Raw genomic sequence first — 15,195 nt, 5'->3', positions numbered from 1 at the left:
GCACTGAGGTGCAGATGCACTACGGTCCCGTGGGCGGAGCTTGTGCTGAATTCTTAGATTGTCGCCGAATATGTGCTCCATATTTTAGGTTACCCGGATGCTAAATGAATTCTTACAAAGATTTGCAAGATATCTTGAATTCATCTCTTTTAATTGTCTTCATGAATTATACTTGCGAAGCCTGCTCAAGCTTGGGCACTAGTGCCAAACTTGCTGCGTTTGGAGTAGCGTGTACATTCATTTTACCCCACATTGTTTGACTATCTGTTTCATCGTCGTGCCTTCACTGTGTATCAGGACTTAAACTTTAACAGACCTACCACCTATTCCTGTAACGTAAATCTGTACTTTTGCTCATTGATTTGCCGCAATATATTATGTTTCTCTTCTATTTCCCTTTGGTGACTGAGCAAGTCGAATTTAATGCAGTCCTTACAGTAGCGTGATTACGCTGTACACTGTTGTATATTTGGAGGTGCTGCGTACGTAGCAGTTTCTATGTTTCAGTTCCTTCCTTAATTGATAAAAGAAAAAAAATTTAAACTTCACTTCAGTCGGCTATAGCGAAGGTGATCTAGCTCTACACTGGCCGCTGTTTCACTCCCATACTCCCCTTTCCACGTGCAGGGTGGCCAAGTGAATAGAGTTACAGTGGCCCTGCCTGTAATAACGCGATAGCGTTAAGGGTCCCGTGCCGGCAAACATCCGTTGCCGGCATCCGGCGCCGGCGCCGACCTTCTTGTGAGCGAAAAATCATTCCGATCGAACCATGCATACCGAACCACGCAGGCCCCTCCGCGTGGCGCAGAGGTGTTACTGAACTAATTTAATTTCTCAAAGTAATGTGTATTAGAAAAATGCGTAAACTACGACTTACGAACAACCTACATTCATGATAGCGCCGGATTGTAATTTGAATATACAAGAAAACATAATTTCGTTAGGCGGAAACTCAAACACAAACCCCTTTTTTCGAACGTTTCTACCATTCAGGGAGCGGCGCACCCCGCTCGGTTCTTTGCAGCACCATATAGATGATGTTCGCCTCCGTGCATGTGCGACAGCAGCGCGCGGAGGTGAAGGAGGAGACAAAATAACCTTAAAGCTCGCTTTTGTGCATATCGTTCGCAGCCAGCGTTTACCAGCGCCATTAGTAACCTATGCAGATGTAATGCAGCACTTGCGGTTATCGCGACGAAAATACCCGGGCTCTACCAAGGGATTAGATGGTTCGGAAGAATGTCATTTACGAAGATTGCAAACCATGTCATTTAATAACCCAGTCAAGCCACATGCTATTGAGCCACAATCCTATTCATTCGAGTGTAAATCATGCGGGTAGAAAGCAGATTTGTACCATGTGGTATGGGCCTGCCAGGCTAATAGTGCCTTAGAGACTATACAACAGCCAACGTAAGAAGGATGGGAGGCAACCCTGTCCAGCTCAACCCTCGAGGATCAGCAAGCCCTCGTGGAAAGAGCCAGGGCGGCGGCCTTAGACAACGGAACTTCCTTCCCCTTTTCCTGTCAATAGAACGTTTTCATCATTTCTAAACATTACAGTTACATAAGCTGCAGTTGCCGGTGAGCGTGAGAAGCAGTCAGGGATCTTTGAATGCTATCGCGTTACACTCTTAAAGGCGAAGCTTAAGCGTCCTTCAAATTTTTTCGTTCTCCTTTCTTGTCACTTTATCTCTCTCTCTTTCATTGACCGCATACTAACGGCACGAATTTGTCGCGGCGGAATGCGTCAGCTTCAGGGTCAGTGGTCTTCCACCAAATTTCTTTCTTTTTTCTGCTAGTTTCCACGTAAACTGTCGTATCTATTAGTCGCCCCTTCTAAACTGGCTCACACTTCACGGAGAAAAAGGTATCTTGAAATCAAAGCCTTCGCTGGTAAATAGTTCCCGTTGCGAAATAAGATGCGCACTTTAAAAGAGACAAAATCCCAGATTCGTTAAGCCAACGTGTCCTGCTATAGCATCAACCGTTTCGCGAACCCGAAAGGAAGGGACGTTTGATAAAAGAAAACCAGTTTTCTCTAGACACAGACACCTCTGCCGGTCTTAAAAGACAGTTGACCGAAGAGAATCCTGTTCGGCAGCCAAATAGGCGGCGAAGATTTATGTTGGATTTCGTCTCCAAGGCTGCAGGAACGGCACGAATATAAAGCGCCGCTACGAATGATCGAGCGCTTTGCGGCCAATCTTAATTATCACGCGTCGTGAGCCTCTCAGGTGTCCGCAACGAGCTCCCCAGCAGCTCGGGTCTCTGCACAAGTTCGCGCAGCGCTACTTCGCGGCCTGCTTTTTGTGTCCCGGCCGAAACGCCCGGGAGCTCTTTTAATATTTTAATCCTCAAGCACTTTGGCGCACGTGTATGTGGACAAATGTTCTGCGTCTGCAGGCCGTGAAAACATCGAATGGCTTCCGTTGGAGCAAGTAACTGCTACTTCATTTTTCAATCCATTTTTCACTTCAACTTCTTTGGACATTGATTGCTATTTCCTATTTATTTATTTTTTTGTTTCTGCCTTATACGTATACGGCCTAACCTACTTCCCCTCTTGCTTGCTTTAGTATTGGCTGTGGGCTTGTGGAGCCTATGGCCCAGATTAATTCAATTCAATTCAGTTTATCTATTTCTTATACAAGAAAGAGGAGCAAGAGCTAACGGCCATGTGGCCTGACAGAGGTTCTTGCTACTATTGACGCTCGGCATACAGTTATATTTCACGTTCCCTACAGGCATGTTTACATACATTGTACGCACTTTTTGTTACATTCTTTCTTCATGCGCACTTCATGATAAAAATAATTCACATAAATTTTACATCTGGTAAATTTGAAAAGCAACAGAAACTTTTTCTATACTAGGATTGCAATAGAGGGAGCATATTTATTTGTAGAAGAGGACACGTTTTAACGAAAAGGTTTTCATATATTGTTTAAAATGGGACGCATAACAATAAATTTCCGGTCCTACGATATTTAATAGTCGGGGTATTTGATAGTGTAATTTGTGCGGATGAATGGTGTTGTTCTCGTTAGTTTGGACATGGGTAACGTAACGGAGAAGTAGGTGTGCTAACGATGTGAAGACTATTGCTTTTTATATGTAGAAGTAATCTATATTGATAAACCTGGCTAGCTCGGAGCACTGAGTGCTTGCCAAACAAGTTGCATGTGGGTAGATCTCGCAGCCTACGATAATAGTTTTCAAACATTCGTAGTACGCTCTTCTGTAAAAGTATCAATTTTTCAAACTTTTTGCTGTCGTTGTTCCCCAAATTAATACAGAATCAGAAAGCTTAGAGTAAAAAACGGCATAGTACATTGCTTTTTTTCGCCAAAATGGAATAAGAAAATTAATTCTATACATACAACCTACTGCTTTACTAAGTTCATTGGTTAGCCTATTCACATGAGTGCGCCAAGAGAGGTTATCTTGGAGCTAAACCCCCCAAGAACTTCTGAGTTTTTACTTGTTCTATACACTTCCCTTAAAATAAAACGGTTATATTACTAATTTCTTGTTTGCTGATTTGAATATTATATACTTCATTTTATTAATATTTAATTGCAGCTTGTTTTTGTGCAACCAGTCAGCCAATAAACTTAAATACTCATTAATGTCTTCCTCGAGGTATTGCAAGGAAGCGTTCGTGAAAAAAAAAAAAAGATTTGTGTCATCGGCGTAGATGGTTATGTTAGGCGTGGAAGGGATGCTTGGTAGGTCGTTTATGTAGAGGTTATATAATAAGGGACCAAGTTTGGAAGCCTGCGGGGCACCAGCCTTTACTTTGAAAAGTGACGAGGTGAACTGTTTAAATAAAACAAATTGATACCGTTCAGTCAAGTACCTTTTCATTAGCTCCAATGGCGTTCCACGTATGCCAAAGTCATAAAGTTTACACAGGAGTATATCATGCTTCACGCTATCGAATGCATTACGCAGGTCCAAGAATAAGCCTGTCGTGTATAACCGTTTCTAAATGTTTTGTAGTATTTTATGTTTGACATTTAATAACGCATGTTCATAAGACGTATTCTTTTTTCTTTGAAAAGCACATTGTGCCTCACTAGTTATGGCATACTTCCTCACAAAACTTTCTATAAGAGTTTAAAAAAGCTTTAAACGAAGCGGCAATATCGGTATTGGTCTGAAATTGTTTACAGTACAGTGAGCACCACCTATGAAGTAGTCAAAAGTGGGAGTCATTGTGGCCTCAGAGAGACAAACAAAATATGCGAAATGCTAAAAATCTGGGCGACAAAGGTTTGAATTCATGCTTAAAAGTACGAATAGCAAAGAACAGGGCACTGCGTATATGTTTTTTCTTCGCACGGCCGTATCTTGTTGCACTTCTTAAATTTTAGAGAAATAAATACATAAAAGCTAACTTCCCTGAATTTGACTTTTTTTGTGGAGGAAGCGGTAGAGAGGTAGCAACCAATTTTGTTTGTTCGTTTGTTATTGTAAGGAAAGCTACCAGGTCGAAATAAGAAACAAAGAAATAAAGGAAAGAAGGATTACTTTCTTTTTCTGCATTCGCTGTTAATTCAAGCGGTATGCTATTCGCCATTTACACAAAAATGAAGCACAATTATTAAGACAGCCTGTGCAGTCGCCCACTTAATATAACCGCTTATTAAACCGAGTTGCTTGGCAACTCGATGTTCACTTCATCTATGCCTTAGCGCTACATAACGGTCTAAAAGAACAGGCATGTGACAGAGGCACTAACTCACAACTGTTATATTGGCCGGCTTTCACTGTAGGGGAAACAACTCATTGGTAATAAGCAGGGTATGACTTATTCTAATTTTGAGCAGAGCTGGCCGATCGTCTCCTGCAAGACCACTGAAGTAATTTCATTGACCTCACTTCCAAATTCGAACTGCCATGTAGGATTCAAAACTGATGCGGTGTTCTCCTAAGTGTGGACGTCACTGTACAGCGGGTAAATAAATATGATGTGATATTGCAATCCCTTCGCCATCGGTACACAGCAAATCGCCGTGAAGCGATGTGCTCACAGAAAGTGAGTTACACTGGTGTTTGCGCCTCTAACTTTGCAATAGCCGAGAGCCTTGCACTCGGCTATACTTCAAAATATGACACGAAACAGGCTCATAAGAAGATATGACACGAAGCGTGCGGAAGGTGGCGCTCAAAACATCGTATTTTATTGAATGAGGACCGTACCTGAATATGTTCCCTGGTGCGTAATCGGCGTTGGCATATTACCAAAACTGTGCACAAGATAATTCGCCTTGGATACTAACGGCGTTCGCACGTCAGCAAGCATGCATACCACAACGTATTATTGTGACGCACAAGTGCCTGAAAAGTAAAGGTTTTGATGACCACTTCGCTAAGCCTGAAATTTAGGGGAGAATTTTGATGATCTTACGTCGCGGTATGCACTACGCCCTTCAGTTCGAATGATATATAGTTTATGGGCTCTCAAGACCACGAGAGATTAGCTGTCGAAGCTCTACGGGCTTTTCTTGCGGACAGTCACGTGATAAATGTTTTTTTGAACAGTAGTTCATGCGCTTTTTTTTTTCAATGTTCACTTGCTACAGTGAAAGCTACGTTCATGTTTACGTTGCTCTTGTAATGTTATAGCCTTTATTTTTTTTTCCTTTCTCTATTTCCTTTTTCTGCTCTGTGGACTTGCTCTATTAGTGTTCTGTTATTTCGTTATAAACATTTGACAGTTTTTTATAACTTTATTAGCTTTTTCTCATTTTGTTCTTTTTCTTAGCCAGGATATTAAGATCGCCTGCCCTTTCCATGGCCAAACTTGTTACGTTGTACATCTAGTAAGAAGCTCGTGGACTGCGACAAATTTTTTTTTTTGTCAAATTATGTGATTTGAAAATTCGGAGCACATCCGACTGCAGAAAAACTCGGCCTTCGCAAGTGAGCCCGGAATTGAAGAGCGTAGTTAGTCGATCGCGACATCTGGCGCAGCCACTCAAAGGCTTGGCGATTCCAGGTTTCCAGAAGAGACCGAGCTTTTGTAACCTGGAGCAAGCTGCACCTTACAACACCGCACTGAGTCTATAACGTGAGTTGAAGACACTCAATTTCAATTGATGCGACTCGTGCGTTCGCAGGGCGGAAATTTCGCTTCTACTTCCTTTTATTTAAACTGATACTGGGCTACGAAAACCCTTGCAGTCAACGGCACCTGGTTATCCGTCTAGTACACAATAGTTAGCACCTGCGTACTGTGCGTGTTCGGCAACATCTTTTCGAGCTGTCCAAGCGCCGATCCGGGCGCTGGAAAAGTAACGGCAGCACCCTGCAAGTGCAGAAACGCTGGCATACCATTTCGTCTTGAACGTCGACGAGGCAGTTGTGCTTGACGAGTAGCCGCACCACTTCCTCGTGACCTTCGGTCGCGGCCTGGTGCAGCGGAGAGTAACCACACTGCGAGGATAGCAACACATGGAAACGCATTAGTCAAAACTTGTCAAATATTGACGAAGACATCTAGAAATGCGACCTAGTTTACGAGAAAAGTTTTTCAGCAGACAGACCTGGGTCGCGAAAAAGGGGAACAGAAGGAAACGCAGGTGAACAACAACGTAGAACACAGCGTTCAAACATTGTTGGATGCTTCGCGGTACGATATCGATTATGGGCGCTCCCCCAATGTAACTGCAGCAGCAGTGATTTGAAAATACATTCAAAAGTCATTGATTACTATTTGTTGTGTATTTGTCCAGTGTCCTTGCGGTACTCACTGACCGTGTCTTAACAACATGCTCTTATCAACTGCTATTTCCTCAGTGACGACAAGCTCAGCCCGCGTTTGCGCGCCAGTCTGGGGGGGGGGGTCTAAAAATCTGAACGTGTCGTTAGAACTCTAATCAAATACGCGCGTGATCAAAGTCGGTCCCAGCATCCACACGTGCGCGCGCACCGAGATAACGGTGATATAACGTAGATGACCGTTATAGAGAACCAGGCGAGCCCACTGGCTACCGAGTGGCGGTCGTCAGCGTGAGTGATTGAAAGACCGCGTGCTACGGGACATCGTCGTGCGCCTTTGCTTCGCATATGCTCACAAGATGCAGTATACCGTCACTTCCTGTTCGCGTGCGAGCGCGGGTCAGCTCTCGCGGGCGGTTGTCACGAAGCGCTCTTGTGCGTGCTTCGTCGTCTCCATCGCACCAATCCGTCTCTGGACAGGTCGCGCGGAGCGGCCCTGATTGCTTCATTTCCGAGGACCCGCACACCCGCAACGCGCCGTCTTGAAGCCTGACTCGAAGACATCGTCTCCGCCCTGAGTTGCTCCGGCTGGTTTGTCCAGGCACGCGAACCCCTCCAGCCGGAATCCTCCAGCAGGGACCCTTCAGCAGAGTGATTATTTACGACGTGTCGCTCTCGCTCTCTTTTCTTATTGCTCCCTTGTGCACTCGCAGTGAGGTAGGCCATGATTTATCTCCCGAGTCCTGCTTCGTTCGCGTCGTAGTCCTGAAGGCCAGCCTGTGTTAGCGTATGCAAAAGTAGGCGATCTTCACTGCCGCCTCTCTTTTTTTTTTGCTGCGGCTCCCTTCGTCGTCGTTATCTTTTAGCTGCGTCGCTGTCCTAAATCTTGTCTGGGTGGCCGCCTTCCCGAGACTGACGGGGTGGTCCGGGCGTGCTGAATATAGCAGGGTGTATTTGGTGCTGCGGTCAAAGTGTGGGCGGTCCGGGCATTTTTTAATGTAAACAAAACTGTACAGAGCCTCCTTACTGTCTCTGACAAACAAGCCTCCTCACGCGTGCCTGCTATATACACGCCCGGTTGTATACAGTAGGAAAGATGGAGGCGTCGCCGAGATGTGTTCACGTATACGCGTTGCACACATGCGCAAGACTTCACTCGAGCGCCTGTTTGTATTTGAAAAGCTGGGGCAATTATGTATGTACTTTTCTTTTTTTTCCACGGAGAGGTCACGAGAAACAAAGGGGGCGAGGGTGTGGGGAATCGTAGCACTCAGTTGGGGCAACGGCATAGCACTACAGCATCGCTGTAGGAAGTTTTATAAATAGGGGACCGAACGTTAAGGGCCGCTTTCGGTCAGCTGCACAAAAGAACGCAACGGGCGTACAATGGAGTTCGCGTTGTGGGCTACGTAAGTCGCTTGGGCACGCTAGTTCTGAAACTCCGGGAGCTATGTTTACATTAGGGAGTTTTATATTAGAGGACGCAAGGCGCGCCCAAGTATTGAGAGGCGCAAGCCACCGAGTGTACAAAGGAACCCAAAGCGAGCACAAAAGATGGTGCAGAGCCAAGAATGAAGTTCGCGTTTACCAACGCTTAGGTGCGGCTTTCGTCCCTTAACGTAAAACTCTCTATTAACGTGATGAAATCGTGCCAAGTCGCCTTGTACAGTCGAACGCCGGTCGTCAGGCTCATGAAAACGCTAGCGGGTCGAACTGAGCGAGCACCTAAACGAGCTCAGCCAACCCGACTTCAAGGGATGGGTTGACTGACAAAATGCATATAAACGTGGTCGATTCGGGCTCGGTAAGTTCGACTTCTGACTCGACCCGCTTGCGTCGAGTTCAGGTGAACGGAGCTCCTACAGTGTTGCCCCACTCTTTTGTCATCTTGCGGTTCCTTTGCCTCATCGGGGCAACCATGCACTGTGACGCGTTCTTCAAGTTCGCGCACATGGCTTCCACTGAGGCCGAATCACAAGGAAACCACACAATCGGTTTAGCTGTGGATGTTTAGCGCAATTGTACTCGATTTATGTTGAAACATTGTTGCAGCACTTTGCTCTGCGCTGGAAATTATACATGATAAATAAGACTTCACGCTGCAGCCTTTTACACCGACTGACTTAGTGTTCGTTGAGCTTGCACGAGGCCGGTTGTTGGTTCGCCGCACACGTTCATTGCTGCAGGAAAGGTCAAACATACACTTAACAACAAAGGAACATGATCTGATGACAATGATAATTGATTGTTTCAACAATGGCAAACGTACACCTTGGGGAATAAGCCAGGAACCACCTGGTATTATAAAAATTATAAATCAATATGGGAAAGACACCGATCATAACTAAGGCAATACGTATTATGGCGCTTGGTTATGACAACGACGATGATGATCCTCAACTACGTAACGGACACACGACTTGAGTGAATCAAGTATCTGGCGGTATAGGAAACGACACAATACGGCATGGTAACGTAAATCTTTAACTGGTGCTACATAAAGACAAGTCTAACGAGTATTTTAGCCGTCAGGACAGGGAAAAATAAAATGGCGAATAGAGAATTATATAAAGAACCGATAAAAGAGATAGCGGTGCGTTAAATAACTTGCACTAAAAGGTGCTGAAATAAGGCTGTAAAATAAATAACTGCGTACCCTTTTGCGGGCACGCAAGATATCGAATGCAACACAAGCACCGCCATTTGTACGTGTTTTATTTATTTATTTATTTATTTATTTATTTATTTATTTATTTATTACAAATACCTGCTATTACAAACAATGCTATTGCGCACTGATCAGTGTTCTGACCAGTGTTCAATCAGTGCTGAGTGTTCGAACAACCTTGAAATAATTTGCGACGCTGATTCAGTGCAGATCTCGTTCGATCGAAAATGATCAAGCGTACGAACAGCTTAGAATGCTGAGTCATTTCCCAACGAAACTGTTAAGAAGAGTGTCGCAGCAGTTTCTTGTGAGGCAAAAGTCGGCGTGCGACGACGTGGTCGGTATCAAATGTAAATGCAACGCAAGGAGTGTCATAGCCCCGAATTAGCTTTGAAACGTAATAACCAATGATTACAATATGAAAGTTACCGTACGTACAATTGATTCGAATGACAACGACTGATATACGCGTTTGTTTAAACCAGCGATTCGTTAATGTATGTTTCTTACTGCTTCTGGCACTCGAGTGAGGCCATGAGCCAGGGAATCTACAGTATACTCCCGAAGGGTGTGAGAATTTGCTTACAGCTTCGTTGTCTTTGATGTATCAGCCGTCAGACTGGTATAAATCTGCGAAAGTTTTTTTTATGCGAAGCATACTAGCCGCACAACCACGCTCTTCCCTGCTGCGCCGCGCGCGGCCGCGTAGCTACCATATGACGTCATAACAGTTGCAAAAGCGGAGGCTCAACTCGTGCGCTCGCTTGCGGCCGCGTAGCTACATAGCCGGGTCTCAGCTCATGCGCTCGCCTGCATGAGTTGTTTCTTCGTCTAGCCGAACCAAATATAGCCAAGCAACAGCAGTTCACCAGGCTAAACAGTGGCCCAACAACTAAAATAAAGGCTAGAATGCTTCGCATCCTGGGCTTAACCTTAGCTAAGCCACAGACAGACAGACAGACAGACAGACAACGAACTTTATTTAGTCCTGAGGAGCTACTTTCAGGACCTCCTAACGGGAGGCCATTGTAGCCGCTGGCCGCGCCCACCTAAAGGACAGAACGCCGTGACTGACGCTCCGCTCTTAGCTAAGCCACAGCCATTTTTTTTTCTTTCCGTCTTTGTAACCTCGTCGAGCTCACTGCCTTTATTTTACCCTTACCGCTTCCTTACCTTGTGGTCTAGCAAACAAGCTCCAGGACAGATAAACAAATTATTGGCCTCGCTTTACTTCTGTCAAAGTACCAGGTTATAGTTCGAGAGTGGCAAGAGAGGTTGCTCTGCCGAGAATAAAACTGTTTGTGGACTGCCACTTTCATTATACTAAAGTGATGTATTGCTTGTTACACCAAGATAAAAAAAAGATTCTGTGGTTTTGCGTGCAAAACCATAATATGGTTATGAGGCATGTCGTAGTGAGGGACTTCAGATATATTTGGACCACCTGGGGTTCCTTAGTTACACCAAGATGTGCGTAGTGTTTTGGCAAAGTAACTCACTACTGTGTGACCTTACACGCCCTTGCGCTCAGCACCTGTTCACTTCTCCGAATTAACTAAAGCCACACAATGACAGATACTCAGGTAAAGATCATAAGTAAAACACGTTATTAAAGCGCCGTGTGCCTCACAAGTGGTCCTTACGCGTGCAATGTTCTTTTTTTTGCTTTTTTATGACATTGCTTCACTTTACACACATATAGCTGGTATTAAGCAAGAAAAATACCGCACGTCTCCAATTTCTACAAGCTTCTCCAGGTTGTTATAACGTGCGATACTATTGATGAAGAAAACGTCAAAAGAAAAAGAAGCGGGTTGGTGCAGCTGACACAAATGTTCTGATTCTTTTTTCGCGACTGAATACTGTCGACTGCACAAAAAGCAACAAATGGAGAGGTAGGCGAACTCATTTTTCAGTGGGAAAATTGCTCGTTGTCATCAGATAATCGCTGCCAAACTGACGTTGGTCGGCGTCCCGCCTGCGTCAAACATGGCCGGGACGAAGTCGTGATTTTATAGGTCATACACCGCGCGCCTTCTTTTGATTAATAGACCCGCGAACATGCATGAGATGCGCTTGTGCTGCCATCTGCCGTGCACGATAGGCCTTGGGCCACAAAAGTTTATTGCTTATTTACTGCCACCTCGCACACCTTCCTGATGTGGCAATCAACTTAGCCTCTACAGCCACCGCGAGAAGGTCACAAAGGGCTAGCAAGGCAAGATCTGCGGAAGCAGCTTATGGCGCCTTTTCTTTTACTCGTGCATTCCCAGGCTTTAAAGTCTGTAATTAAATACAATCGAGCGTATGCAATTAAGTACGAGTTTTGGGTAGCTGTCGCAGGTTACATTGCGAAACACAACCGCTACTAATGTTCCCGATGCAAGGACATCATTGAGAAACGTTGAGCAACACTTCCTTCGGTGTCACAATACAGTCTGCTTAAATTTTGAGTCATATGACTGGACTGTCTTGATTACAAATTTGTCACAGTATTCACGGCCTGCAAGGGGAGCGGCATGCTCTAAGCAGATAAAGATTGTCACTTTTAAGACTGTAAATAAACGAATCTATATAATATGGTTAAAAAGTGATTATTGCGCATCAACTTTGAAACTATCGCCGCACTCGGCAAATCTTTGAAGGCTCAGTGGTAACGACGTTGTCACTGGTTAACAGGTGGATTTGTGTCTCGGCTATAAGAATCAATTAAGACAAAAGCCTTATCTTGAAGCGAATGAACTAGCCTGAGCGTAATGTCATAGGTTCACGAGTTGATGGTGTTTCATCTGCTGCGACCGTGGGTAGAGAATGTATTGCCAGTTTTTAAAGTGAAATGGTAGACAACGATGCAACTCTTTGGCGTTTTATTCTTTCGGCCTTTTTTTAGTCCGTCCTGTTTCTTCTATAGCATTTTTTTTGTTGTTGCTGTGGCAGCTGTTGCTACTCTTGTTGTTGTTGTTGTTGCTGTGGCGGCTGTTGCTACTGTTGTTGTTGTTGCTGTGGCGGCTGTTGCTACTGATGTTGTTGTTGCTGTGGCGGCTGTTGCTACTGTTGTTGTTGTTGTTGTTGCTGTGGCGGCTGTTGCTACTATTGTTGTTGTTGTTGTTGTTGTTGCTGTGGCGGCTGTTTCTACTGTTGTTGTTGTTGTTGCTGTGGCGGCTGTTGCTACTCTTGTTGTTGTTGTTGTTGTCGTTGTCGTCGTTGTTGTTGTTGTCGTCGTTGTCGTCGTCGTCGTCGTCGTCGTTGTTGTTGTTGTTGTTGCATGTCACTCTTAGTGACCAAGAAATTTTATAGACTCCTAGATAAGATAATTTTTTCTACATTTTGGCTCAATTAGTGAACCAATAATTTCTTTGTTGTGACACGTGACCAAATGAACCTTCCTCATTATCTAGCTCCATGAAAGGAGGTACATACACCTAGTATAAGCATACAGAAAAAAGAACACGCGCGGCATGAAAAAGCCAAACAAACATGATAAGACGCAGAATTTCGTACCGGAGGAGAAAACAGTTCCTGTATCAAAACGACCTCGAATGATTTATACGCTTAAAAATATCAGTTGCTGCAGGAAAGCTTACTCTCCGCGGTAGCAAAATCAATGCACCTTTTCACTTGAATTAGTTCACTGACATTTGCTCACGCTCGCAACTTCCAGGAAAGAAGTGCACAGTGATGAATTACCGGCAGCTCCACGTAACGCCTTTCCAGTGCAAATGGCAACACGCCCTCTACGGATGGCATCTGTGGCACCGCGGTTGACTTGCGTCGTAATTACGCGATCGTTTCTATTTGTCTTTCCTTTTCTTCTCCAGCCAGTAGGCCTTTGATATGCAAATAGGGAAATGGGCACAGCTCGCTCTGCTACCCAGTTCTTATTCCTTTCTTCTTCTTTCTCTCTCTCTCTCTCTCTCTTATGCGTCGCCCAGCACACGCGGACACGCTCGGAACTGTCGCGGCGGATGATGGATTGTCTCGGGAACCAGGGTGTCGCGCAGTGCTACCGGAATGATCGTTACGCAGTTTCGATGCCCCGCATGATCAATGATGCATTAAACGCGCCCCAATCACACGGCACCTTCGCCGCTTTCTCAACCTCCCACCGAAAAAATTACCGTTCTCGGGGGGTCAGGATTGACTAATTAACGACAGTTTCGCATCATTTCGCTATCCGAGATCGGACCTGCCGCTGCCCGCCCCGACGGTATTGGTGACGTCTACACGTACACTTGAGGGGGTCGCGCGTAATCGTCGTTAAAGCAGAAATGCCAAGGCCGCGTGAACTAGCCGAATCGTTGCAAGACGCAACTCCGTCTCGGTTGGATCTTGCCCTTGAAGTAAACCTTTCTTGCTGCTGCCGCAGAGTTGCGTGCAGCAGGTGATGATGTGCCTAGCCTACACATTTCCGCTAAAGGCTGAAGAACCGTTTGCTGCTCTGGCGGCCACATCGAGAAGTCACTCACCCGATTCGTTGCTGAAGTGACACAATAGTGGTTCGAACGCGTTACACCTTTCGAAAAAAAAGAAAGTCTGACTCACCAGACTTGCGAATATCTAACGTTCCGAACGTTGACAGTAACCAGATAGGAGTGCCATATCGAAATGCTTTAAACTAATTGTCGCCATACGAACGTTTGTTGCTTTTTCAATAAGCAGCTTAATTTTGCTTTTGCACTGTACCCATTGCAGTAAGGAGTCGAACCCACGTTTTCTCCCTCAGCTACAGAAGCCCATATTCAATAAGCGACCGCAGCGTGGGGATGAATAAGCAAAGCTGACTGCGATCCATCTTTCGCATCCTTTAGAGTGCAACGCACTTCTCTCCTCAGCCCCCACAGCATTGGCGTATAGACTGTAGATTAGTTGGCAGTACCCTACTCGTCAGCTTGCATCGCACGTCACGATGTATTGTCGCACGATGATGCACCCGCACATACCCGGTGCTTATGAAACTAAGCTCTTGCAAGTACGAGTGTGGCAGCGTGAACCAGAGTTTATTGCCAATGGTGCACCTCTACTCCGTCTATTCATTCTTAAGCTGTTATTATTACCTTTTCTTGTAATGCCTCGTGCGTCGTTTTTTGGATTCGAATGCAGGCAGTAGACTTCTGATTATTATAACCTACAAAATATGGCAACTTTGAGACACCAACTCCACAAGCATTTGTGCAAACGTTTCGCTTAGTCCGCTGCTTGTACACAAGCTTGGGTCTGTGGAATCATGTTGAAGGCAATTCAGCTATGTGAAATATCAAATCAAATTAAATCAAATCTTTATTTCCACCATGTACATTACAGATGGAGGACAACGGAAAAAAAGCTGCCAGTGGGCGGCTTGACGATATCTCTGATATGTCTGATATCTCTGACAGATCCTAACAGTTATTTTGTACGTTAGCCAGCTCGGTTTCTTTCTGTCATGATTATCACTGTGTAAAATGTTGCTAGCCGAGCACACTTCCTTTAGAGTGCCTCTGTTTCATGAATGAATTTAAGCTGTGCAACATTCGCTTAGGGCTCAGCGCGTCATGCTTGCTAGGCATTATTTGATTTCGTAGGCTCATTGAATACACTGCCGTGAGTTTCGTTGTTAGTTGCCTCATTCAATTACTATTTCTTGATTTCAAAGTGCGTGCAAGGTGATTTTATCATCATAATTATGTTTTATTGTGTTACAAATAATACATAAATAAATATAGAGAAAGGGGTCCCAGTGCACAAGGCTTTCAAGAGACACCTTTATGTAGGCCCTGTTCGTCTGCCGCAAACGTATGAAATCCGCCGCATGTTTCATT

At 44.9% G+C, this 15,195-nt stretch overlaps 1 protein-coding gene across 2 annotated transcripts in view; it reads right to left on the bottom strand.

Annotated features, from left to right (window-relative positions):
• Positions 1–15,195, bottom strand: part of dgo (ankyrin repeat domain containing protein 6 diego) — a 174,717-nt gene that overhangs the window by 22,201 nt on the left and 137,321 nt on the right. For both annotated transcript variants that reach the window (XM_065450788.2, XM_065450789.2), the window contains exon 4: positions 6,343–6,444. In XM_065450788.2, the coding sequence (XP_065306860.1) occupies positions 6,343–6,444 (102 nt within the window). The remainder of the gene's footprint in view (positions 1–6,342; positions 6,445–15,195) is intronic.

Source organism: Dermacentor albipictus, chromosome 5 (genome assembly GCF_038994185.2).
Source record: "Dermacentor albipictus isolate Rhodes 1998 colony chromosome 5, USDA_Dalb.pri_finalv2, whole genome shotgun sequence".
Taxonomy (NCBI): Eukaryota; Metazoa; Arthropoda; class Arachnida; order Ixodida; family Ixodidae; genus Dermacentor; species Dermacentor albipictus.
The sequence above is the reverse complement of the archived record's forward strand: the minus strand, read 5'-3'. Positions and strand labels throughout refer to the sequence as shown.